At 43.9% G+C, this 27,971-nt stretch overlaps 2 protein-coding genes across 2 annotated transcripts in view; one reads left to right on the top strand and one right to left on the bottom strand.

Annotated features, from left to right (window-relative positions):
* Positions 1-1,149, bottom strand: part of prkdc (protein kinase, DNA-activated, catalytic subunit) — a 100,074-nt gene extending 98,925 nt beyond the window's left edge. The window contains exons 1-3 of the mRNA XM_042331664.1: positions 1,128-1,149; positions 237-313; positions 39-131 (exon numbers count right to left, since the gene is read on the bottom strand). Of these exons, the coding sequence (XP_042187598.1) occupies positions 39-131; positions 237-313; positions 1,128-1,149 (192 nt within the window). The remainder of the gene's footprint in view (positions 1-38; positions 132-236; positions 314-1,127) is intronic.
* A 2,838-nt stretch (positions 1,150-3,987) lies between these two features.
* On the top strand, positions 3,988-20,556 carry mcm4 (minichromosome maintenance complex component 4). The gene is given in 18 exon segments (XM_007888002.2): positions 3,988-4,204; positions 6,595-6,672; positions 7,451-7,618; positions 8,876-9,036; positions 9,126-9,227; positions 9,876-9,971; positions 10,076-10,171; positions 10,279-10,417; positions 10,898-11,118; positions 12,239-12,359; positions 12,783-13,042; positions 13,300-13,665; positions 13,831-13,958; positions 15,370-15,500; positions 15,503-15,576; positions 16,375-16,603; positions 18,157-18,290; positions 20,087-20,556. Coding segments are annotated over 17 exon segments (2,589 nt in total). The 5' UTR covers positions 3,988-4,204; positions 6,595-6,602; the 3' UTR covers positions 20,180-20,556.
* Positions 20,557-27,971: the final 7,415 nt, after the last annotated feature.

Genomic DNA, 27,971 nt, shown 5'->3' with positions numbered 1-27,971 from the left:
TTCAGGTGTATTTAGAAAGTAACTACAAAATTCCTCACCTTTATGTCACAGGCATATCGTCCCACTGCTTCGCCAATTCTTTCGACGACTTCGGACAGTAATTTCAGAACGTCTTCTCTGCTGTCTCGAAACTGGAGTTACAAACATGACCGATTTTTCTAATAAATGTCACAGATTCCATTTTTTTTTAAAAAATGCAACTTTAAAAGACAATCAATATTGCTGACACAACTTACTTCTTCAAAACGAAGTGATTTTCTTAGGAAAACCAGGAGCCCAGTATCTTTGGAGAACACCATTGAGCTCTGAAGAGCTGCATACAAACAACAATGTGACACATGAGCATGACATGAAGATACTGTACATTTTAATGCCACACTTCCTTAATCACCTAATTGCAACAAAGAATTAACAGTCATCCTCCGCTAATAATAATAATACCTTATTTAATCGAGCCACAGGCCAATTTGAAACTTGAGTTACACAAAATCGGGAGGGTCCCAGGTTCAAAGCTCAGCTTGTGATGAATTAGCTCATCTCAGCCAAGATAGGAATGACACCACTACAAATGACACCAGTGTCTCTCAGCAAGGTAACAGCCAGGTAGTTCCTGCTCCTGACTGCTATCCAGTAATCCCTGTGTGTGTGTATTCGGCAAGGACAAGTTCATGTGCATCCATTATAACACTCCCCCCACCCTCCTGAACAACTCGCTGGCATTTATTCTCTAATTTCTCACATGAAAACTGGCCACTTGGACAAGATAGCAGCGGATACCAGCCACGGTATAATTCCCCAATTAACACAGTGCCTTCTGGAGAGGATGGGAGAATCCTATTGTGGCATTTAACCTTTTAATAGAGTGTAACAGCACAAGCAACTGGTACCAGTCTGAAATTAAATTTAATTTTAACCTAGAATTTAAGTAATCCCTGGTATCAATAGTGTTCTGATAGTAACATTAACAGTCTTATTGGGAAATAGATAAGGTTTTTTATTTTTGCAAGTCAACTGAGAAAGTGTCCGCTCCTCATTCAGTGTTGTGCTTTTCCTGACCATCCAGGATCTGGAGGTTTATCAGTGAGGAATCATATGTGTGAAGTTGTGTCGTGGCAGACTCTTTGTACAATCGGAGTAGGCTGCTGTCATATCGGACAACTTGTAATTACATAGTGCCTTATAGTACATTAAAAAACATGCATTTTGAACTACTGTTCAAAAAATAACTTAGTAATGGAAATAAAGTGAATGTTATTTTTGTTTTCCAGATTTTGACTGTTTTGCCATATTCTGTGTGTCTTCATGTGCTGTGTTAAATTGCACCAAGTTTTAGAGGGAAGACCAAGGGAGTCGAGAAGCTCTACAACATGCCATCTGGAAATTAATGAGTTGATGCAATTTTATTTCAACAGTGAGGTTGCAAGGAGGACAAGGAAGAAAAATGGGACACCTTTGACCTGACCAAAAGAGAATTAGGAGCAATGGCCATAACAGAATCCATACTTAAACTCGGCAGTGGAGTAAGAAACAATGAAGGCCAGAAGTGAAGGAATAATAATCCTTGCATTTGATATAGCGCCTTATCATGTCGTTTGAAATGTCTCAAAGAGCTTCACAAAATACAATATAGTACACAAGTACATTTGTATAGCGCCTTTCATGTCAGGACATCCCAAGGCACTGGACAGTCAGGGATTTGGATATACTGTAAAGTGAATATTCTGTGGCTGAAACAAGGGTCACTTTTGAGAAAGTCTTTTCTTGTACTCTTGTCTGGGAGTGCAAGACGTGTATTATACAGCCGCTTCAAACATGAGAGTAATGTTAAAGTATTGGACAAAGTTGTGCTTTATAATAGTTCAGAGTTGTTGAGGGCAAAATAATTATTTGGCAGAAGCAAACCTCCTTGAGGCTGATTTAGCATTGGAGATACTACATATCGGTGGAGATACAGCAAACAAGATTGGTTAGAGATTAAGGTTAATCAGAGTCACTGAAGGCAAGAGGTATTCACCATAATCTTGCGAGAGACATTAAGGCATATAGCTTGGGAAACTTGTATCCCAACCATTACCTTGCAAAAGAAGTGAAGGTTGGGTGTATTTTGGGGACATACCTTTACAGATAAGTTTCAGTTCTTGTAATAAATACTTATATATGTGTGTGCGCTCAAGAATCCAGTATTGAATCCAATTTTTCCCCCAATGTGTGACGTGGTTGCTATGTGCCCACCGCAAAACACCCAGAAACCACATTGGTACATTGTGGAATCCTGTAGCTCAGTGGTTAGAGCACTCGCTTTGCAAGTGAGAGACCTGAGTTCAATTCCAGGCAGAGGGTGAAACTTTGGGCAAGTTTCCTTACTCCACACAGAGCCTAATAATAATCCCTCCAAAAACCAAAACAATAATAAATTGTTCATTTTCAATCTACGACTGTTTGTGGGACATTGCTGTGCGCAATTGGCTGCCGCGTTCGCCCACAAATATACAGTCAATTCCCCTTACAGTGTGTTCTGTGAAGCGCTTTGGGACGTCCTCCCGACGTGAAAAGCGCTATATCAAATGCAAAGATTATTATTATTATTATAAACTGAACTGCAGTCTCATTGCTGTAAACAATTGTAGTTAGAGAATATGGGCATTCGTCGGGCAACGCACTTCTGAAAACTATTTAAAAATCTTACTGCAGGACAGGACGCCTTCAAACAAACATTTCCCAAACACTTCTGAGAGTGAGAGTGCTTTAGGGGGTCGTCGCATTGGAACCAACACCATAAACACAGGGCCCGAAGAAGCAACACTGCCTCCCAGCTGTAACCTCACTCCTGAGTGAACTCTGTATATTTATTCCCTGTGTCTCTGTCACACACACAGACCACACAGTCACTGCACTTCACAGCAGAGACACGGGGCGCTGGGGCAGTGTGCGGTGTTGCTGTGCCGAGCTGAGCCGAGCAGTGCCGAGCAGAGCTGAGCCGAGCAGAGCCGAGCAGAGCTGTGCCGAGCTGTGCCGAGCAGAGCTGTGCTGAGCTGTGCCGAGCAGAGCTGTGCCGAGCAAAGCTGAGCCGAGCTGTGCCGAGCAGAGCTGTGCCGAGCAAAGCTGAGCCGAGCCGAGCTGAGCCGAGCCGAGCTGAGCCGAGCAGAGCTGAGCCGAGCTGTGCCGAGCAGAGCTGTGCCGAGCAAAGCTGAGCCGAGCTGTGCAGAGCTGAGCCGAGCAGAGCTGTGCTGAGCCGAGATACCCACCCAGTTGGCTGTCGCTGCTGCTGCTGCACCTAAAGTCGCGGCTGATGCTGCCCACAGCGCTGTGGGACTCGGCGGCCGCGCTCTTGACGTCGCTGAGCGACAGCAGGTGGTGCAGTTTGCTGAAGGCGCTGAGAGTGTCAGCGGCGGCGCCGCGGGGCCCCGCCATCGTCTGTCAGTCAGTCAGTCAGTCAGCGGCAGCCCCGCACTGCCCCGCACTGCCCGGCACCAGCACCAGCCCCGCACTGCCCGCACTGCCCGGCACCAGCACCAGCCCCGGCACTGCCCCGCACCAGCACCAGCCCCGGCACTGCCCCGCACCAGCACCAGCCCCGGCACTGCCCCGCACTGCCCCACAATGCCAGGCACTGCCCCACAATGCCCCGCACCAGCCCCGGCACTGCCCCACAATGCCCGGCACTGCCCCACAATGCCCCGCACCAGCCCCGGCACTGCCCCGCACTGCCCCACAATGCCCCCCGGGGCCGGACTCCACCACCCGCTGACACGGCCCCGGAGGGGGGGACACACACACTCCAACTCTCCCTTCACTCAGCTCCGATGCTCCACTTTGCTGAGCGCGGACGCCCTCCGCTGCCCTCCCGCCGCCGCCTGTGCTCTGCCCCTCTCCCGGGGCCGTGTGTTGTCCTTTTCCAGGGTCTGCAAACCCCAAGTGGTGGGATCGGGCGGCCCCTCCCCCCCCGCGGCCCGGAATGGGCTCTCCCGCCCGGGGATTGGCGGGAAAACGGAACCAGCGACAGATTCCGCGGGAAACAGCCACTGGACAGTGATCCCCAGTGATCCCACAGCCACTGGACAGTGATCCCACAGCCACTGGACAGTGATCCCACAGCCACTGGACAGTGATCCCCAGTGATCCCACAGCCGCTGGACAGTGATCCCACAGCCGCTGGACAGTGATCCCACAGCCACTGGACAGTGATCCCACAGCGGGGCAGCAGGTCAGGCCTTATAATTGTATTATATATTATATGTAACTGTCCTCAGTGGCTGTGAGTTGTTGGTCTCAAGATGGGAACTGCAATGTGTTCATCTCAAATCACTGGGGTGACATTTTTATGATAAAGTTGAGCTGATCCGTTAACTTAGTTCTATGTGTATAGTCCTACAGAAGGGAGAGCAGGTCTGACCTATCATATATATATATAATATATATAATATATGTAATCCTAGAGAGTAGGCCTCTGATCAGATATTTTATCAGAGCCCTCCCAGTCTGGGGAACAGGTCACATGTTTTCTCTCTCAAATACTTTTTACCCTCTCTGTCTGTCTGTCTGTCTGTCTGTCCTCAGTGGCTGTGAGTTGTTGAGCTAAGACTACAGGAACACATTACTTTGGGCTAAGATGGGAACTGCAATGTGTTCATCTCAATCACTGGGATGACATTTTCGTAATCAAACCCCCATTTGCACCAGCTTTGGAGACCTGGTTTTAAATTTAAAAAAAATAATTGTGATGTCTGAGGAACTCAAATGACTTTGGAGGCTGAGCCCATAACATCACTTAAAAGGGAATTGGGTAAATACCTGAAAGAATAAATAAATAAAGGGGAAAGCTAAGGAACTGGATCAAATATTGTCATTTAAAGATTTGGTTGTTTTGACTCTTTATGCTGTTTGTCAATTAAAATGGGTGCAGGAGGTCTGAGATGAACTTCCTGGGGTATTCAAACAAAACTACTTTGGTTTAGAGAAGGATAATGAAGGGTTTCTGCAGTTGTCAAATCATGGAAACTTTAAATTAAAAATGAAATACTATACTCCTCTTCTTTCCCCCCACCGCGAAGTGTATAAAATGCTATAATAATAATCCTTGCATTTGATGTAGCGCTTTTCACGTCTTCTAGATGTCCCAAAGCGCTTCACAGAATATGCTGTAAAGTGAATTGACTGTATATTTGTGGGCAAAACGCGGCAGCCAATTGCGCACAGCAGTGTCTCACAAACAGTCGTGGATTGAAAATGACCAATTTATTATTGTTTTGTTTTGGAGGGATTATTATTAGGAGTGTGGAGTAAGGAAACTTGCCCAAGGTTTCGCCCTGACATGCCTGGAATTGAACCCAGGTGTCTCACTTGCAAAGTGAGTGCTCTAACCACTGAGCTACAGGACTCCAGTACAGGACTACTGATCTATTGATCATGTAGGGATTATGGTGGTAATTTTGTTTGGGTTTTTATTTTTGAAAATGCAACATTTCTTGTTGAAAAATTAAAAACAATTGACATTGAAACATTGAGATGTTGTAAACGGATGCCAATGTGCCTGGCATGATCCTCATCCCCTCCGCTCCACCATCAGCGATATATTTTCAGCCACTGTACCCTGAAACTCTGGAACTCTGCCTCACTCCTTCCGCCTTGCCCCCTCTTTGCCTGCATTTGACTTTGCCTACAGTCATCTCTCCTGTGTCTCCTGCTGGCATCGTTCCACAACTGTTAAGTGCTCTAAGACTCTGTGTATGTGAAGGTTACAAAATAAGTAAAAAGCAAGGTGTTGTTGCTGTACTTCATAGAAGTCTGAGGTTCATGCGTTGTGCTCCACCCCTGTCAAGCCCTCCGGGATGCTATCCTGTGTGAGGGGCACTATATAAGTTATTGTTTATAGTTAAATGCGTTCTTTGTGCTTTTAATATAGAATTGGCTGACATCCCAAGTTCAGTATTTTCCACCTCAGCAAAGTACATTTGAGCACAAGGTTTGATATGAACCAACACTTGTGGGAAGGCAAAACAAAACAAAGTTATAATACATTTAATGATTTTTTCTTATTTTTTTTACATATTCTAGCAAACCTTGTTTTAATATGGATTTAATTATGACGTCTCGCATTGTATTGATCAGCTTTTTTTTTTAAAAAAAATCTATTTTCCTAAACTTATCTGCTATGTGATTCAGAGAACACATTTCGACTCTTAACTCTTGAACCCAGTCCTGCGAGCCTTGCTCATCAAAAATAGGTAAAGCAAATGTAAGCTAATTGGTTATCTTGGGTGCAAATCGTCAAATATCCAGCACCTTGGGACAACCTCCTTACGTGAAATGCGCTAAATAAATGCAATTTGTTGTTGTTGTAATTTGGTCTGTTAAAATCTCACCCCAGAATCTTTGCAAATTAACATTTTTGGGGGGGTAAAAATGAATACATGATTAATTTTGGAATGTATACTTTTATTCAATCTGTTATCGTTTGTCGCTCACACCGAGACAGTTGTAGATGCAATTAAAATCTTTCTGGTGTTAAACGTTGCTCAGGGATGGAATGTTAAACCCAACTTTGCAAATAAAAATGTTCAACAAAATATTAATTGCACCTTCCCCTTGACTTAGTATTCAAGATGTCATCTCCAACCTCTACACCCAGTCGTAAAGGAAGCAAACGTGGAAGAGGCAGCAACCCTCCAACTCGTAAGTCTCATCATTCATCACAGCACTGGGATCTTGTACACCTGCTGTTTTATTTCATCCTTTGAGTGCAGAATAGCATTCCATTTTCCGAATGTTCATGTTGTCATTATTATAATGTCTGTAGAATAGGGGAGGGGAGGGGGGAAATTCTGTAATATTTTATTACAGTCTTCCAAAAAGTTAATATTGTGCACTTAAAATATCCAGCTGGTTACGCACATCCAGCTTCTCTTTTCCCTCCTCTTGCCTCTCCTTCTCACTCATCCTCAAAAATGGTGCACAGAATTGAGCTGATCCGTTAACTTAGTTCTATGTGTCAGTCTGGCTTAGTTGTAGAGGTAATAAAAAATTGTCGGGTGGTTAAAAATGGCTCGGGTGGAAAACCACAACAACTTTCATTTATATTGCGTGCTTTGTGAGGGGGAGCGTATCAGTGCTTAACAGTGGCAGAGCTTGAATTCAGTGGATTTTATGAATGATGGAGCTGGGAGACCGGGTGAGGAGGGCATTGGAAAAATTGAGGCTGCAGTTGATGAATGGGTGGATAAGGGTTTTGGCTGTGTTGGGTGTGAGATAAAAGTGGTTCATATAGTATTAACAAATGTAAGCTGTGTAGACAGATTACAACAGCTGAATCATTGCTAGAGAAAATAATACGTCATCACTGAAATTTAGAAAGATCGTAATTTAGAGTAGCTCTAAATTTCTGCTATTTGCATTCTGTGTTTGAACAAGTCACTTGTTGCGTCTAACTTAACACTAAGTGAATCTCTTGCAGCTCGCAGTGATGAAGTACAGTCCCCACCTTCCCAAAGGAGGCGGACAGATGATACAACTTCCACTGGGGATCTACAGCCATTACCAACCTCCCCAGCGGCTGACGTTCGGAGTCCCAATGTGCAGGACTCGTCCCTCTTTTCGAGTCCAGCACGGTCTCGTCATTCAGGTTTGTTGCTTTGTCATTTTGAATTCATCCCACAGCCATTCATTCGGTGCTAAGCAGTTTACCTCCTCTCTTCCCTCTCCCCCCAGTTATAGTGATGATGAATATTTTGCATCCAAGTGACTGTGCAAACTGAAGCATCTTAGAGAAACAAACACTGTCTTTCTACGTTGCGCCTGCCTTTAACTTACCGCCTCTCAAATGAGAGCTAAAGTTCTATTTTACATTTATTAGCCTTCAAATAATGATGACTTCAGATTAAAAATAAGGAAGTGAGAGATTATTTTACTCAGAGGAGTAATAAGTTACTAGGGAATGCCACTGAAGCAAATAGTGTGCATGAAATCACCTGGCACTTCGGATGTTTTCCTAGAGAAAGTAAGAACTGGGGGGGGATTAAGAGTTGAAGGATGATCTTGTTGAGGCAAGTGTTTTTTTTTCCCCCTGATAAATACATTTTTTGTGTTTAAATCAATCACAGTTTCCATCAAATCCAAGGATTGTTATTATTTTCAGAACTGGTTTGTTCAGCTTTCGGTGTAACTGGTCTCCAGAATATCTATCTGTGTGAGGGAATAATTTTTAAACGGTTTAAGTTTGTAGATTTTTTTTGCTGTATTAAGATCTTCATTACATCGAGGCTCGACTATGTAAACTCACTGCTTGCCAGCCTCCCCAACTCCTCCCTCCACAGGCTGCAGATCAACCAGAACTCTGCAGCCCGTGTCCTCTCCCGCACAAGGCTCTGCGACCCTACCACCCCCATCCTTGCCCACTTCCACTGGCTTCCCATCACACAGAGAATAAAGTTCAAGATCCTGGTCCTCACCTTCAAAGCCCTCCACCGACTTGCTCCCCCTTACCTCTGCTACCTCCTAACCCCCTACCATCCTGCTCACTCCCTCCGCTCAGTGGGCTCCAGCCTGCTTCACGTCCCCTGCCTCGCACACCCCATTATCAGCGGACTATTCCGTCACTCTGCACCAACCCTCTGGAATTCCATCCCGCAGTCCCTCTGTCTCACCACATTCAAGACCCATCTCAAGACCCTCCTCTTCGACTGTGCTTTTGATCTCCCTGCTTCCCCCACTGCCCTCCACCCTCCCCTACCCCGACCCCCAGCTCGGGTCCATAACTGTCTGTCCAGCGCCTTGGTACGTCTTCCCGACGTGAAAGGCACTATATAAATGTAACTTTGTTGTTGTTGTTTTCTGCCCTTTTCGTTGGTGTAAATTTCAAAATGTTTGATTCTGTCCACAGCTGCCAGTGAATTTGACGTGAGCTCTCCTTTGACTTACGGGACTCCCAGCTCCAGGGTGGAAGGCACCCCCCGCAGTGGTGTGCGTGGCACACCTATACGTCAACGCCCTGACCTTGGCTCTGCACGCAAGGCCCGTCAGGTTGACTTGCAGGCAGAGCAGGTATGTAATTGATACTATCCAGCTTTGCATTAATTATTCGACTGTCTTGATGACTGCTGCTCTTCATTGAGTGTTATCTGCTGTTTCAGCCTGTGGTGGATGAGATTGTGACCAGTGAACAGTCCCTTGGACAAAAGCTTGTCATCTGGGGAACAGATGTCAACGTTGCTGCGTGTAAAGAAAAGTTTCAGGTAGGTTTCTTGTGGCAATTAATTTGGTGTATTATCAAGAAGTGATTTTTGATTAATTTCTGTTTCTTGTCTTAGCGCCTTTGTGCTCTGTAGTGTTCCTGCTTGGAGTTCATAGTTGAATACGCTCCAAATCATTGTTCTGGACAATAATTATTGGGGTCAATTGAGAAACCAAACAACATTCACGCTTAACGGCCTTGCTCCCCACTACCTCTGGTACCTCCTAACCCCCAACCAACCTGTCCGCTTCCTCTGCTCGAACGGTTCCAGCCTGCTTCACGTCCCTCGCATTACCCATCAGACTATTGGTGGGTGAGCCTTCAGCCTCTCTGCCCCCACCCTCTGGAACTCCATCCATAGTCCCTCTGCCTCGCCCCTTCCCTTGCCTCCTTCAAGACCTGTCTCAAGACCCTCCTCTTCGACCATGCCTTTGGTCACCTTACTACCCCTACCCTCCCCGCCCTCCGCCCCTCCTGATCCCAACCACCAGCTTGGGTGCGGATCCCTGACTGTCCAGGAATAAAGTATTTGCTGGAACCCTGTGCGTTTTAAAATAAATGGATTGTTTTGACATTGCCAACACTGCAGCTATGTGTGTGAAGCTGATCTATGCAATATTAAGAGAAAGTAACTGTTGTCTCCTTTCAGAGGTTCCTTCAGCGTTTCGCTGACCCGACAGCTAAAGAAGAGGAGCATTCAGGCATGGACCTCAGTGAACCACTTTATATGCAACGACTTGAAGAGGTAACTCAAATCTCCTTGTGCTTTTTATTAGGGGTCACGTTTTAAGGTTGAATTAATAATGCCTCCAGTATTGATGGAAAATTGACCTTGTGCTTTTCTTGCAGATGAATTTAGTGGGCGAACCATTCCTAAATGTGAATGCTTCTCATTTAAAAGCTTTTGACACCGAACTGTACAGACAGCTGATCTGCTATCCACAGGTATCCTAACATTGCCCATTTTATAATTTGCATTACTTAACTTATCAAAATTATGAAAAGTTCTTTGAAAGCAATGTTTTGACGCTAAATTAACTTCTGTCAAACAGGAAGTGATTCCTACTTTTGATATGGCTGTTAATGAGCTCTTCTTCGATCGATTCCCCGATTCAATCCTGGAGCATCAGATCCAAGTTCGGCCCTACAATGCTTTGAAGACCAAGAATATGAGAAGTCTGAATCCAGAAGGTATTAATGATCAAATGTGGAAACTGGTTTAAGTTGATAACAATTATATTTGCGGTCATGATTTATCTCAGTGCTTCACTCATTTAGTTACTTTTGAAGTGTGTTAACTGTCATTATCTAGATAAACATGCCAATTAATGTGTAAATGCAACAAGAGTCACGAATCACTGTTATGACCCAGTCTTGTGTAGTGAAGAAGAAGAAAAAAATTCATAATTGAATTGTTTTAGTATAATAATAATTTTTAATGTAAGTGTTTTATTGTAAGGAGGTAAATTCGGAACAAATCTGCAGAAACCATTACTTCAGTGAGCGAGTAGTAAACATATGGAACAGGCACTGTAGGGAGACAGTGGAAACAGAAAATGCTGTTTGTTTCAAGAAACAGATTGAAAATAATATCCCAGGATATGTTTTGAAAGTAATGTATTTTTCTCTCTCTTGCTTACCCCCACCTTCTCTCCCCCCCACCATCTCTAGATATTGACCAGTTGATCACGATCAGTGGTATGGTGATCAGGTCCTCACAGCTGATTCCTGAAATGCAGGAGGCGTTTTTTCGCTGTCAGGTGTGTGCTTTCTGTACAAGAGTGGAGATCGACCGAGGCCGGATTGCTGAACCATCAGTGTGTAAGAACTGCAACACCACACACAGCATGGCACTGATCCACAATCGCTCCATGTTTTCGGACAAACAGATGGTACGTTATTTGGCAAGATTGATGGCAGCAAAATATTTCTACCCTGTGTTAAAGGGGGGGGTGCTTTAAATAGTCATTCATGTGGAACCCCTTTATAACTCAGTTATGTGAGTCCAATATGCCAGAGGCTGCATTGCAATGAGGCACGTAAAAATGTCTAGGTGGCCAAATCTTTGTTGACATTTCTTACACATTATATCCAGGAAATGCCACTGATGTCACTTCCATCGCAAAGGAAGTGACATCAGTGTTGTTTCATGCACACCAGAGACTCTTCATGCGCAATGTGCAGGTAACCTGGCGACATTAGTGGCAACCTGACACCCCAAGTGAGCCATTTTTTAATGTAGGAATCTGGCTAGTCAATGGGAAAAGCTGGGTGCTTTGGTAATAGCATCCAGCATTTGGGGTACATGCTGGAACCCTGTCCCTTCATATAAAAAGTTTGTGGGAAAAAAAAGTTCTGTCTGTGGTGAGGAATACTTGTATTTAGCGCATCTCCAAGACTCACTATGTAGCCTATTGTGCTGCTCCAGTGCATGAGTCAGAGTGGAGTCAGGAAATTTTTGATAGGCCAGGACCAGTTTCCCAGCCTGGGGGGGTGGGGGTGGAAGCACCTGCCTGGGTAGGTACACACATTAACCAACTTGTGCCATGCTTTCCCAGGGCTGGCTGCCTGCTAGATAGGTCTATAGCCTCCCCCCCCCACTCCTGTTACATTAAATCAAGTAGTCTGCGCCCCCTTGATATTCACCACTACAGGTTTCAACATTTTTACTATAGAGCTCGGGCAGAATGCATCTCCTATTTTTCTTTCCCCCCCTCATACACTGCTTTCCTCTTTCCCACCGCCCTTTCCTTTTCTACACCCCCTCCCAACTTGCCTCTTCCATTACGTAGATGAGAAGCATAATTAATGGGAGATAGGAAGCAAAGGTGAAGATAAGGATGTTAGAAATTCTTTTTCAAGTGAGTTTCATGTAACTCAAAATGTATCCCAGTATCAATTGACACAAAACAAATACTATGTCTCAATGTGACTAGTTTGTAGCTCAACACTTGGCAGGGCTGGGAGTGATCGAGAAGAAACTTGCTGACTTTTTCTTTGTAATGGTTTCAGGTTAAGTTACAGGAGTCTCCTGATGACATGCCTGCGGGGCAGACACCGCACACGGTCGTGTTGTTTGCTCACAATGACCTGGTGGATAAAGTCCAGCCCGGCGACCGGGTGAATGTTACAGGTAAATCATAGTATCGCTTGTTGTCACCGGTTTCTCTTTTCTTTTGAGGAGAAGTGCAAGGAAGCAATGATTTGAGTAGTTTCTCTCCCCACCCCCTCTCCCCAATAAATTTTACAAGTGTATGTACTGCTGTTGCAAATGGACCGTAATAATAAAAAAAAGCTGCAAGTCACCCACAGCTGTGCTCATTCCACTCCCGCTGGAGAGTACTTCCTTAGCTGTTGCTCCCATACAACAAAAGCTCGCAATTACATAGATCCCTTCATACAGAGTAGCATCTTGGACACTTAACAGAGGTGGTGCTTGATGCCGAGCAGAGGGCGGGAGAGAAGTGACCATAGGCACAGTTATAGAGGAAGGTCTTCAGGTATGATCTGATGTGGATTATCTTTGTTTCTGAGCAACATGTGTTCTCCTTCACAGGTATTTATAGAGCTGTTCCTATCCGAGTGAATCCGAGAGTGAGCAACGTGAAATCTGTGTACAAGACCCACATCGACGTTATTCACTTCCTCAAAACTGATGAGAAACGCCTCCACAGGATCGATGACGAAAAGGACCAGAAACTGTTCACGGAGGAGCGAGTGGAAGTGCTAAAGGATCTCTCTAAGAAGCCCGATATCTATGAAAGGCTTTCCAGTGCTCTGGCTCCGAGCATTTATGAGCATGAAGATATCAAAAAGGTACAGCCTGCCCCTGGACCATTGGTTCACAAATCTATGTCCATTACTTACAGGGAAGCCCAGTAATAATGGGGTTACCCAGGTACAATATCTCCGACCACACGTCACCAAGTACAGGGAAAAAGGTTGAATTCCAGGTCGCTGGGATGGGTAGTGACAGGTGGGTGATGTCATGGAGGTAAGGGAAATCTGAGTAACAGATATAGGGTTTAAATTGTTCTTTCTTAAACTGCATGCTTCCCTTTTTTTGATACCAGGGTATCTTACTGCAATTGTTTGGCGGCACACGCAAAGATTTCAGTCACACTGGCCGTGGTAATTTCCGAGCGGAGGTCAACATCCTGCTCTGCGGTGATCCAGGAACCAGCAAGTCCCAATTGCTCCAGTATGTGCATAACCTGGTGCCCAGAGGTCAGTACACCTCAGGCAAAGGATCCAGTGCCGTGGGTCTCACCGCTTATGTGACAAAGGACCCAGAAACCAGGCAGCTGGTCTTGCAGACCGGGGCGCTGGTCCTCAGCGATAACGGCATCTGTTGCATTGATGAGTTTGACAAAATGAACGAAAGCACGCGATCGGTGCTGCATGAAGTCATGGAGCAGCAGACGCTCTCCATTGCCAAGGTGAGAAAATCCCTCAGCTGTTAAAGGTGGGGGGCGGGGGAAGCTAGTCCAAAGATGGTGCTGATCAGTCAAACACAAATTTTGATAATGTTACATCCAATTCTATTGTGTTATGCCATGGGCGAGATTTTTTTTGAGCGTTTAATATATTTCTGCATATTTCAGGCTGGAATAATTTGCCAACTCAATGCTCGCACATCTATCCTGGCAGCTGCAAACCCAGTTGAGTCCCAGTGGAATCCAAAAAAGACAACTATAGAGAACATCCAGCTTCCACATACACTGCTATCCAGGTGGTTGACCACTACAAACTTTTTTGAGAGTTTGCTGGCTCAGAATTCAGACCTCTTCAACAAAAGCTAATACTCGGGGACTGTTTCACTAAGAGCAACAAATCAACCAACTATTCTTTTCACACCTCTGAGGGAGCAGGAGAGAATGAAAAAAAATCCTGAGCGGAGTTTGTTGTGAAGGGTGTACTGTATTCTAAGGTTGATTTACTAATAGGGATGCTGGGACCCTAAGAGAAACAAACCACCTGGAAATGTGGGTTCCTTAAATAAGTTAAGGAATACAGCAAGTTTGGCTGCCACGTTTCGCCCACAAAATATACAGTCAATTCACTTTACATATTTTGTGAAGCACTTTGAGACGTCTTAAAGACGTGATAAGGTGCTCTATCAAATGCAAGGATTATTACACAGTAGAAGGCCATTCAACCCATCATATCTGCTTGTGCAAGCTCTCCCACTGAAATTATCTTTTCAAGTCTGTTTTCTCCATATCCTTCATTATCATTTTTCCTTACGTATTTGTCAAATTTCCTTTCAAGTATTCCAGACGTGCTTCAAAGCCATTAAGAGTGAAAGAGTACAGCTACATACGCGTGCGCACACCTCAAAATCTCTACATTCCACAAGAGAGGCCATTGAAAGATAAAACGTGAGCTGTTGTATTAGTTACTGTGAAAAGAATTCTCATTTTATGCAGTTTATAATAGTAATAATCCATGCATTTGATCCAGCACGTTGCATGTTCAAAACGCTTTGCAGAATTTACTATATTTAAAATATTTGTATAGCGCCTTTCACGTCAGGAGGACGTCCCAAGACGCTGGACAGTCAGGAATCCGCACCATAGTTGGTGGTTAGGATCAGGAGGGGTTGAGGGTAGGGGTAAGAGGGTGACTGAAGCCACAGTCGAAGAGAAGGGTCGTGAAGGAGGCAAGGGAGGGAAGGACTGTGGGATGGAGTTCCAGAAGGTGTGGGCTGAGAGACTGAAGACCCGTCAGCCAATGGTGGGATGGACAAGGTGGAGAATGTGAAGCAGGCCGGAGCCCCCTGAGTGGAGGGAGCAGACAGGTTGGTACGGTGTTAGGCGGTTACAGAGGTAGGGAGGAACGGATCCATGAACGGCTTTGAAGGCGAGGACCACCCCCAGGGCTTATTTGGTCTCTTTTGATGTGATTGTTGCTCCGCTGGGGTTTCGCTTGGTACCCCACACCGAATTAGGAGGCAAGGTTGTTCCAGCATAAGAACCAAGTCTCAACATGCCACGGTGCAGGATAGTGGAGCATTCCTGAGAGTGGTCCCTGAGGAAGACCTCGATTTGGAGGTTGCTCAAACAATCATAGTTTTGATTTTCAACTGAGATACCTATTGAACAAACCAGTTTGTAAGACTTTGGGGTGTCTTTTATTTGCAGGTTCGACTTGATCTTCCTCATGCTGGACCCCCAAGATGAAGCGTATGACCGTCGGCTTGCCCACCACTTGGTTTCACTCTATTACCAGAGTGAAGAGCAGGTGGAGGAAGAATACATGGATATGGCAGTGTTGAAGACTACCTTGCATATGCCCGTATATATGTCCACCCCAGACTGAGTGAAGAAGCCAGCCAGTCGCTTATTGAGGTGGGAGATCAATATGAGATACGATGTTCAAAAGTCACCATTTTTGACCTGTCTCTCAAAATAGTTGCTGATTTAAAAAAAAAGTAAAATTTGAAAGGTTTTGTTACCTCCTTGTCAGTCTTTCCTTATTCTATTTCCTGAACTTGTCTGAAAGGTTGTATTCCATTTTTGTAAAGCTTAAGAGTAGATCTCTTCATCGCATATGTTAAATTTTCTCCTTTTGGTCCTCCTACAGTGTAAATCTTTAAAGATTCTATGGGGAGAAATTCTATCTGGGTCTAGATTTACTGCATTTGTGCAGCATTTTAGAGCCTCCAGAATTTGGCAAATTGTTGAATTCAGTCTTAACTGAAGTCCTGTAGCTCAGTGGTTAGAGCATTCGCCTCGCAAGCGAGAGACCTGCGTTTGATTCCCAGGAGGACGAAATGTTAGGCAAGCTTCCTTACTCCACACGCCTCTGTTTACCTAGTAGTAAGTAGGAACCCAGTTGTTAGTCGATTGATGGATCGCTTTTCTGGGGGTAACAATTCCTTTTATTAAAAAAAATTATAAATTGGTCACTTCAATCCACAACTGTTTGTGGACACTGCTGTGCACAATTGGCTGCTGCATTTGCCCACAAAATATACAGTTAATTCACTTCGCAGTATTTTCTGTGAAGCGCTTTGAGATGTCTTGAAGACCTGAAAAGGTGCTATATCAAATGCAAGGATTATTATTTTTCTGCATTTCTTAAAAGATAATTACAGACGATGCACTACACCACTCACGTTCTTCTTTTCCTCCATTGTGACGCAGGCTTATGTGGACATGAGAAAAATTGGTAGTGGTCGGGGGATGGTGTCTGCGTACCCCCGGCAGCTAGAATCACTAATTCGGCTGGCGGAGGCTCATGCCAAAGTGCGCTTTTCTGAAAAGGTGGAGAATATAGATGTGGAAGAGGCCAAACGCCTTCACCGTGAAGCTCTGAAACAGTCTGCTACTGATCCAAGGACTGGAATTGTGGACATTTCTATCCTCACCACAGGTAAGAGAGTCAAGATGCTGATATTGAATCGAGAAAGAGAATATACTATGGGAGTAACGATGTCACTTTGGCCCAATTTATCTCATCATTACAGAATACCAGCATTACTGTCTATCCTTGATAACAATGGAAGCCAACCTTTATGGTCAGCTGCCAGCAACAGAGTACCTTTTTTAGATTCAATATTTCTTGATTTATACCATATCAAGAAATATTCAATCAAGAAAAACTTGAAAATACACTACTTTTCTTGATGGCCCGTGAGCCACAGATTGACCACCACTACACTATTATCATTATTACAATACTACCACTCTTGGTAACCCATTCCAGTTGTTGACTGTGGAGTCCTGTAGCTCAGTGGTTAGAGCACTTGCTTTGCAAGCGAGAGACCTGGGTTCAATTCCAGACAGGGCGAAACCTTGGGCAAGTTTCCTTACTCCACACCTAATAATGATCCCTCCAAAAACAATAATAAATTGGTCATTTTCAATCTACGACTGTTTGTGGGACATTGCTGTGCGCAATTGGCTGCCGCGTTCGCCCACAAATATACAGTCAATTCACTTTACAGTATGTTCTGTGAAGCGCTTTGGGACGTCCTCCCGACGTGAAAATGCAAGGATTATTATTATGCAAGGATTATTATTATAAATAATTAATTCCTAGTGTTTGTCCTAAAATTGCTATTCACATTCCTGATTTGTTTCGCTATCTTCCGCCTTCCCACCTCCATTCCCCCCCAGCATGGTATATCCGAGTGTATTGTTCTGAGTTTTCACTTCGTTACCTAACATCTACATTTCGACATGATCCCCTCTGAACTGTCTTTTCATAAGTAAACGCCTTTAGTTGATGTACGTTTTGCTCTGACATCGTTCTCTCTAACGCTGTCTTTCGAGTTGAGCAGCTCCCATGTCTCAGCAACCAGAATGGCACCAGTGTGTGTGGTCTGACTGAAACACTGTACAGTTTGAACATGACTTCTCAGCAGATTTGGCAGTGTAGGTAGCTCAGCATTCTGTTTGCCTTGTTTATTACTGGTTCATATTATTTGGACATGGTGAGTGACAAATCAACCAACACCCCGGGTCTCTCTCAAATCGTAAATTAGCTAGACAAATTCCTCAAGTCTTAAGGCTTTTTGTTCTGGGAATATTCCCATTAACCAGATCTTCCAGTGGACTGGTTTTGAAGCATCAGGATTATTGCATGATTTGTTTGTACAATGTTTATGGCTAATTTTAATTGTGTCTGTTTTGGGGAATGTGTTCTCGTGGATCTGATATTAAAGCAGGGGGTTTGCACATAGCAAAATCAGTCTTCTTGTTTTTATGACAAGCCTGTAATTTTAGCTATTGTAGTTTACTTAAAATATTTTGCATACATTGTTAAGCAATTTAATATCGGACTAACATAAAATTGACCTGGGAGTGTTTTGTGACTAACATTCCTCACTTGATGTATGGACATGGTGGAAATAAAAGGACTGTGTTCTAGTTCATTAAAATGTGTCCAAAATAACCCGATATAATTTTGATTTTGTATTTCAGGAATGAGTGCCACTGCTCGTAAACGTAAGGAGGAGTTGGCTCAATCCTTGAAGAAGCTCATTCAGTCTAAGGGCAAAACTCCAACAATGAAATACCAGCTGCTCTTTGATGATCTGCGGTCACAGTCTGATGCTGTGAGTTGACCTAACCAAATTTACCTTGTCACCTCTAAAGTAGATATTAACAACAACAACAGCGCCTTTCCATGTCAGGAGGACGTCCCAAGGCGCTGAACAATCAGTGTTTCCGAACCCGAGCTGGGGGTCGGGGTTGGGGAGGGTGGAGGGCAGGGGGGGAAGCAGAGTGATCAAAGGCACGGTCAAAGAGGAGGGTCTTGACATGGGTCTTGAAGGAGGGACTGCGGGATGGAGTTCCACAGGTTAGAGGCAGAGTGGCCACCAATGGTGGGCCAGGCGGGGGACGTGAAGCAGGCAGGAGCTCGCTGAGCAGAGGGAGCGGGCAGGTTGGTAGGGTCACAGAGGTGGGGGCAACAAGGCCATGGAGGGCTTTGAAGGTGAGGACCAAGATCTTGAACCGTATTCTCTGTAATGGGAAGCCAGTGAAGTCGGGTGAGGATGGGGGTGATAGCGTCATGGAGCCTAGTGCGGGAGAGGACACAGGCTGCAGAGTTCTGAACGATCTGCAGCCTATTAAATGTCTCTAACGTGGGAGTAGTATGGTACCATTTGACCCCATTTCCAATAACTGGAAAGACCAGTCTTCTCTCATTCATTAGCACAGTGTTTACTGGGGTGCAACTTTGCTCACGTGATTGTCCCCTCCCTCATACGTACACTCCCCAACTCTCCAGTTACACCACTCTCCACAACCATCTCTCCTGTGCCCCAAAAATTCTCTCAGCATCACTCTCTCCTCCCTCCGGCAAACCCACCCGCATTTCCCTCCAAAACGTCCGTTTCCTCTCAAATAAAGCCCTCACCATCCACGACCTCATCCTAGACAAGCACCGTGACATTCTTGGGCTCACCAAAACCTGGCTCTCCCCCAATTGATCCCGTCCCCCTAGTGGAAGCCTCCCCTCCAAGCTACACCTTCCACCACACCCCCCCTTCCTCCCCATCACCCTGGCTCGGCCCCGGGATCTATTAATGTGAAGCGTTCTGTCCGGCGTGGAGGGCGCTATATAAATCCAAGTTGTTGTTGTTCCCTGGAGGTTGAAGGATTATAACCCGGAATGTAAAGAATTATAATTTGGAGTGTGAAAGAGGAAGTTGGGGAGATTTTTTTTCTAGCAGATGATTATCAGAATGTTGAATGAATTGCCAGAGTTGGCGTTTGGAGCAGAATTAATTAGTGGATTTAAAAAGAAATAGAAGAAGGGCGTGTACAAGTAAGGTATGGGGAGGGAGGGGAGAGAGCAGGAAATTGGGATTAGGATAGATGGCTTTGTGGAGGAGCAAACACTAATGTGAAGAGTTCCGACTGTCCTACATTCCTGGGGTGAGTTTTGTCACCTAAGGAAATGATTGACGAAAGCCAGGACCTTCCCTACAGGGAGGGAAAGCTGGACAGCAAGTTCATCTGAGCTGTCACTCACTTGTGCACTTTCCACAGCTGATGCTGAAACGTCATGGGTTTTGCCAAAGATGCAGTCAAGAGTTTTCTTTTAATAAAGCAAGTTAAGTTAGGAGTTCTATTTGAGCTTCTTGTAAGACTGTTGCACAGTCCAAAGATTTAGAAGTCATTGCAGTTGCTTTAGCGATTAATTGATCATCTTAAATGTTCCATACAAGTGCTGGAACAGATTCTTGCAGATGAGAGTAATTAATTTGAATTTTTCAGGGTAAATTTGAAAGGGGGAAGTTAAATGCCAGGAGTGCTATTGTATTTGCAGAACACTTCCAAATTGCGTCTACGTATGATTTACAAATATGATCTAATTTATATATTTTCATTTAAAATCCTTTAGGCTATTACCAAGGACCTGTTTGAAGAGGCACTCCGAGCCCTAGCAGATGAAGACTTCCTAACTATTACTGGAAAAACCATTCGACTGCTTTAAAAAGAAAGAACTTATAACTAATCCTAAGTAGTAATGTTTACTGCTGATCTTTTTACTGAAACTGTAGCTGTGTTAATTGTTTAGCTTGATTTATCATGTTACTATTTTAACATTTAAAAAAAACCTTTTATGGCTTTTGTAATGCTGAGTTTAGGAGAATGTCATACGGGGGAAGGGGCAAAAATAATCAGCTAGCATCATGAACGGAATTGGAAATAACAAATTAGAATATTTACATATGTCGTTTAATAAGTAGCTGCCATTTTGAGGGACCTAAGAATGCAAAGTGGGGTTAATTTTGGGGCGATAGAGTTGGTGAAATGGTGTAAAATGCTCAATTTGTTCCATCAATAAATAAAACTGTTTTTTGCATTTAATGTTCTTTTCTGCTGTGAAGTTTGCTTGGGAGGGGGTGGTATGGGGATGGGGAATTGAACCTCTTTGGTATTAGATATGCAGCCAGGGCAAACAAAAATACTAAAGCAGATCTGTGTCAAGGCCAGAATTCAAGGTTGTGAGCCTGATGTACAAAGTGGAATTTCATTATCCCAGATCTTTCTGCTTTGCTCCAGAAGCCATGTAATTCAGAGCTGAGACTGAACACAGGAAATCTGTTGAACTTGATTTTGGTTGGTTTTGAATGTAGCGAAGCCTGTGGCATCTGAAGTGAAGAGGACATGGGTGTTTAAATAAAAATGTTTGAATCCATCAGGAATACAGCAAAAGGGGTGATGGGTGATATTTGAAATATGTGAGATGAACTATCCATAGCAATGTGTGCCAAGATGAATTGGGGAATCCCAATTTCAGTGTTGACTGGTACCAGAGCTACTGAGACTCTTAATAATAATAATAATCCTTGCATTTGATATAGCGCTTTTCACGTCGGGAGGATGTCCCAAAGCGCTTCACAGAACACACTGTAAAGTGAATTGACTGTATATTTGCGGGCGAACGCGGCAGCCAATTGCGCACAGTAAAGTCCCACAAACAGTCGTAGATTGAAAATGACCAATTTATTGTTTGGTTTTGGAGGGATTATTATTAGCCGTGTGGAGTAAGTCATTTAAAGTGCAGCCCTGTCAGCTTGTTGCGCTCTACGGTCATGTTTCATTGGCATAATACTTCCATTTAAAGCATAAAATCATGTTTCAATCCCACTTTCAACAAATACATTGCATTCTGTGTTTCTACTGGGAAAAGAAAGAAATACATTACCAGCAGGCTGCAAAATTATGGTCTCCCAGTTCTCAACTGGTATGTGGAAACATTCCCGAGATGGAATGTCTCATGCATTCTGCATTTTAAAAAAGGAACGTGTATATTTCATCAGCTTCCTAAATAGCAAGCACTGGGTGTTTCACAGGGAGTACATGTTGACTTTTCAGGGGCGTTTGTTTAATTCTAGCTCAAACTGATAGAATGGTAGTCATCTCTGCCAGATGTAAAAAGGTGCTCTGTGAATAGTATCTGGGTAATCTCAACCCAATTCCTAGAGGTCCTCTGGGAGCGTTTGATTTGTATGTCAAATTGGCAGGACTTCACTGCGTTCATGTTCCAAAGTTTCTTCCCCTCACCCACCCCCAAAAACATTTTTTTTCCCCCACCGAGGGGATTTTTGTTTTAACTGACTGTCTGCCATCCAAGAGATTCTGGGTATTTATTGGTTAAAAATTAGTTGAAAAGCAGCCTGTAAAAATCCTTTGACTGAGGGGGTAAAAGTAACGGAGAATAATAGGTAAATGGGATGAAAATGTGAAATTCCTGAGTGTTTGGATGAATCGAGTTTAATTTTATTCTTTGGCTGTCCGGTTGCCCGCGAAGAAGAGCAAGTGTTCTATAAGCACTATAATAAATCCCCAAACCAGGAACACAAGCCTCGTGCCATCTTGCCTTGTTAGATCATAAAGGACATGTACAAGGCAGAAGCAACATCTGATACATGCACAAAGACCGAATGTTCTCCACGTGAATTGATAAATCTCGAGATTTTGTTCTACTCTGCTTCGTGCTGATGAAAACTTAAAGCAGTCCCCAGTCCTTATGTCCAATTGCTTGCATTCAGGGAATTGGCTATGTGGGGCTTTGAAAGCAAATCTTTGAAGAAAAGACAGTTATTCAGGTAGAAAAATATCTGGTGAGATATTCAACTGTTTTCAAAGAGTTATGAAGAAGTTATGAAGAGTTATGAAGAGTTATGAAGAAGGCAAGACTTGTTAAGATCAAAAAGGAAATTAAATGCTTGACCAAAATATGTGGAGTCCTGTAGCTCAGTGGTTAGAGCACTCGCTTTGCAAGTGAGAGACGTGAGTTCAATTCCAGGCAGAGGGCGAAACCTTGGGCAAGTTTCCTTACTCCACACGCCTAATAATAATCCCTCCAAAAAACCAAAAACAATAATTAAATTGGTCATTTTCAATCTACGACTGTTTGTGGGACACAGCTGTGCGCAATTGGCTGCCGCGTTCGCCCACAAATATACAGTCAATTCACTTTACAGTGTGTTCTGTGAAGCGCTTTGGGACGTCCTCCTGACGTGAAAAGCGCTATATCAAATGCAAGGATTATTATTATTATTATTATTATTATGAAGGAAGGAAGAGAGTGGGATTAGACTAATCACTTGTGGAGAAAAATAGCAGTGATTAGCCAAATGGCCTGATTTTGTGCTTTAAGGTCGTATGATTCAGATGATCAGCACAATATATTTGTGCATCAATACACTGTGCTACAAAGAGATGAGATATGGATTTCCTTTCAGTTGCTCACAGAATGAACTGCAGATCTAAAGCAGGATGTGTGTTTGTGCTGGGGGAGCCTGTGAGTGGCAGAAATATAGCTTTCCGTCTGAGAAAGGAAACAAATAAGTAGCCAGTTAAGCTGTAGTGTTTTGCAAGCCTCCTGTACTAACTGTGTTTGAGAAACCCACTCGTGTCCACTTGATTTGAGGAATGCAATGGAAAGGGTTTTTATGTTTACATTCACAGCTGACAGAAGACCATGTAGACTGATAAGCACAAGGAGTTGTCAGAATGAAACCTTATTTCACGGGGTAGGAGTTTGGCTCTAAATTTTGGCCTCATTAATGTGTCAGAAAAGCTAAATTCAATTGGGAGCTTTTCCATACACACATATAAACACAAAAAAAGTAAGAAAACTTAGAAAGAAATTTTGAAATACAGGTAACTATGAGAATCACATTCTGTTTCATCTCCAACTCTGATCTCAGAAGTACTGTGCACAAAAAGTACAACACAGCATACAATGGGGAACTTCTATCCTTTGAGCTTTCCCATACAGATCGTGCTTTCAGACACGCATGTTGATGTTGCAAATAATAATCCTTGCATTTGTTATAGTGCCTTATTATGACATTAAAATGTCTCAAAACGCTTCACTGATTTATTGTAAAGTGTTGTAACCTGTGTATTTGTGGACAAAATATAGTATTTGCTACCACTAATTTAGAACTTCACACAGGAAGTGAAAATGGGAGGCGCATGTACTCAGTGGACTGGAGAGAATTTGCAAAAGGGTAGTTGAAAGAGACTTAGGAGCGTTAGTTAACCTGTTATTCACTGTGACAATGAGTCTGAGGCATCAATAAACAAGACAAATTGAATGCTTGGCTATCTTATCAATTTAGTTCAGCTCAGATCCACAGAAGTAATGCTCATGCTACGTTTTAGTCAGGACACACATGATGTACAGCATTCACTCGAAGCAGTGTAGAGGAGAGCAGAAATGATCACCACAAATGTTGGAGGAGTATACTCTACGTGGAATGAAAAGAAAAGCTTCAGCTTTGAAAAGATACATTTCAGAGAGATCTTAAAGAGTTATATAAGATGCTAAATAGGATTGAGAGAGACTAATACTTTCAGATAATATATGACAACATGACAAAAAGACACATGTTCAGGTTATTGAAGGGTAATTTCAAAGACAGATACCAGGAAGTATTTCATTACATCAATAGCTGAAGCAGGCTATAGTAAGGATAAAGCACAATAAAAAGTTAATTCACTCTGTGCATATATTGATATCATTACCATCTGTGCTTTAAAATGAAACCTCCCAAAACAAAGAGGAAATGAAACATTATCTTCAATAACAAGCGTACACATTCCCCTGCCATGATGCTATCATCAGAGAACCAAACTGCATGTTGAAATGTTAATTGCCGTGTTACATTTGAACAGTCATTTACAGCACGAGAACAAGAAGTTTGAATGTAACTTTAAAATCTGAGCAAACACAGAACAGTTTAACAGGAGTGAGCACTTTGCACAAGCAGTTGCTTCTGGGCTAGTTCTCTTTAAAAGTACACTTATGACCACAAGGGAAACATTTTGAGCAGTTAAAGTTCTTGGAATAGACTGCCATCAAAACTACAGTTCTTGTTGCCAAGGCCAGATGCAGTTCCTTATTTTTAAGCAAAATTAACACCAATTGGAAGTTATGAAATAGATATGTCTTTTACAATTAGGCAAACAGAAAGTTTATGTGTCCTCAAAAAGAAAATCTGCATGTCAGGGCAAATAATGATACTTGATAGGGCTATGCGATACATTATGTTCAACATGTTAGCCATTCATTCCAGAAAACCTGAAGAGTGCACATAAACTATCGGCAAAATTTGGAAATTGTATGAACGAGAGTTATGGGAATGGTGGAGGAATTATCTTTGCTAGTCCCAAGGCCGTAGATATTGGTTGCATCAATGATACACCAGTGGCTTTCACTTCACAAGTCGTATTCAAGGACCTTAATTTCTACTTTGTTAGCTCTAATGTACTACCATAAGAAATGTTGGGTTTAGGTAATTAATTTGACAAAATATCGGCAGCCTAAATTGAGGCAATGATGAGCAACACTTTTCTTGTGACTGGATCTCTTCATAGAATCATAGAAATATACATCACAGAAGGAGGCTTTTTAGCCCATTGTGTCTCTTACTTAGGAGTATGCCATTTCTCTTTGGTTTTGGTTCCACAAATGTGCAGGACCCATAACATGACATTTTAATATCAATATCAATATCTGACCCATAACATAACATTGTAACATCAATATCTAATACATGTCTTGTGTGTGAAGCCCTGCTGGAGCTTGCAACAAACTGAGTCTGGAACTGAGTGACAATAATGGGAGACGAGAAGCTGTGGCTGACAGTCGGGTGACTTTACTTAATCTGACCTCTGACATCCTTACTTAGTTATGTTGGGTGCAGTTGGTTAAGTTCTGTTACAATTTGAAAGATGTTTCAGAAGTTTCACTGTTTAAGGCGTGCAAATGAATTCATGTAAACAGACCCTTGATCCGTATGAATTAGAATTCTGCCTCTTTCTTTGAATCAATAGGAGAGCAGGTCAGAGGCACAAGATTGGAGGTTAAGTTCCAGGTTGCATAGACCTATGCATTATGACATGTACCATACAAACTATGCCATGTACTACAACACACGTGAGCAAGTACTATTGCACTTACTATCACACGTGCATCTTATTCATTACATCAAAAGCTGCACATATGATGGCATACACTGTGGCATAAATTATGGCACACACCAAGACATGCACATGCATGGTCAAGGGTAGTCAACACGTGCACACACGATGACACACATGCCCTAAAGGCACATGGATGACACATGCATTCACTTTAGTGCACGCACAATAATACATGTACAACAACAACAGTTTGCATTTATATAGTGGCCTTCATGCGAGGTAGAGTCCTGGAGCGCTTGACAGTGGCAGAGTTTGATACCAAGGGGGTGAGGTGACCGTAAGCATGATCATTAGGTGGGATTTGAAAGTGGGGAAGGAGGGAGCAATGCAGAGCGTTTGAGGGAGAGAGTTTCAGAGTTTCAGGGCATAGTGGCTGAAGGAATGGCCACCGATGGTGGAGCGGAGGGTCGAGGGACAAACAGGAGACAGGAGCCAGCCTAGTGGAGGCAGTGGGGGCTGGAGCAGTGAGGGTTTAAGCAGATCAGATAGGTAGGGAGGTGTGAGGGCATGTAGGGATTTGAAAATGAGTGAGAGGATCTAAAAATCTGTTTGGTAATTGGGACCCAGTGGAGCCGGGAAAGGACTGGTGTGATAATCCTTGCATTTGATATAGCGCTTTTCACGTCGGGAGGACATCCCAAAGCGCTTCACAGAACACACTGTAAAGTGAATTAACTGTATATTTGTGGGCGAACGCGGCAGCCAATTGCGCACAGCAATGTCCCACAGACAGTCGTCGATGAAGGGTACAGAGTTTTGTGTGGCGGCGGAGTTTTTAATTAATTGGATTTGTGCAAAGTGCAGAGCTGGGAAGACCAGCGTGGAGGGCATTGGAATAGTCCAGCCGGAAAGGGACAAAGGCGTAGACGAGGGTTTCGGCTACGTTGGTTGTGAGGTATGGACGGAGGCGAGTAATGTGATGAACGTGGAAAAAAGCATCCACGTTCAGGGAAAGGATGTGGGGTAGAAAGGAAAGCTGGAGATCAAACCTGACACTTAAATTGTGCACGGCTTCAGTGAGTCTGGTTTTGTCTTGCTGATATTCAGCTGCAGGAAATTATGCTCATCCAGCCGTTGATGTCTGTCAAACAAGCTGACAGGACATCAGGAGACTGGAAGTCGCGGCTGGAGGAGCAGAAGTAGATTTGGGTGTCATCCGCATACATGTGGAAGTCTGTGGATGACATCGCCGAGAGGGAACATGTAGATAAGGAAAAGAAGGGGGCCAAGGATGGAGCCATGAGGTACCCCGCAAGTGACTGGGTGCGGGTGGGAGGAAAAGTAATTTGCTGAGATGTATTGTTGGCGGTTTGTTAAGTAAGACTTGAAGCATGTGAATGCGGTCCCACTAAAGGTGGGTAGAGGTGGTGGAGGAGGATGTTGTGTTCGACTGTATCAAACGCAATGGAGAGGTCCAGGAGAATGAAGAGGCAGAGGGATAGAGATAGAGAGGATGTCATTTGTTACTTTGATGAGCTCTGTGCTGTGGGCAGGGTGAAAACTGGACTGGAGGGATTCGAGTAGGGAGTGGAGGGAGTGGTGTGAGGAAAGTTGATATGCAACAACGTGTTCCAAAACCTTGGCCAGGAAGGGCAGGTTTGAAATGGGTCTGAAATTTATGAGGTTGGAGGGATTGAGGAGTGATGACATCAGTTTTGAGGGACAGAGCCTGAGGAGAGGGACTGGTTGATTGGCAGACAGCAGTCGGCAGAGGAGGGGGAGTTGAGTGGCCAGAAACTGGGTGGTGAGTGGGTCAAGGCAGTAGGTTATGGGCTTCACATGAGTGATGTTGGGATAAAGGAAGGAGGGAGAGATAGGGGCAAAGGAGTATAGGGTGGGGCTGTGGTAGGAGCTGTGGTGTTTTGGGCTTGAGAGAGGGAGCGGTGGTATGTTGAGGATGCTCGAGCCACAGTTGGTGGTGAACCGTGAGGCTGGTTTTACGCCATCTGCGCTTGAGCAACTGGGTTTGGGATTCTAGGGAGCAGAGGTGACTGTTGTACCAGGGGGAGAGGGTAGCGTTGGAAATGGACCTGGTTTTCAGGAGACAAGGTAATTGAAGGTTGAGGAGAGGTGATCGTTTAGCAGCTTGACAGCGATGTTTAGATCACGGCAGGTGGAAGGCCAAAGGAAGAGAAGATCTGAGGATGAGAGGGTGTTTGTGAGAGACTCAGGGGGGAAACAACACCATCAAAATTACATTTGTATAGCGCCTTTCACGTCGGGAGGACGCCCCAAGTTTCAGAGTTTTCCATGGGCGCACAAAGATGGTGGAGGGTTTG

The sequence above is a fragment of the Callorhinchus milii genome, unplaced genomic scaffold (assembly GCF_018977255.1).
Source record: "Callorhinchus milii isolate IMCB2004 unplaced genomic scaffold, IMCB_Cmil_1.0 Scaffold2, whole genome shotgun sequence".
NCBI classification, from domain to species: Eukaryota; Metazoa; Chordata; class Chondrichthyes; order Chimaeriformes; family Callorhinchidae; genus Callorhinchus; species Callorhinchus milii.
This window is presented reverse-complemented; position numbering and strand designations above follow the sequence as displayed.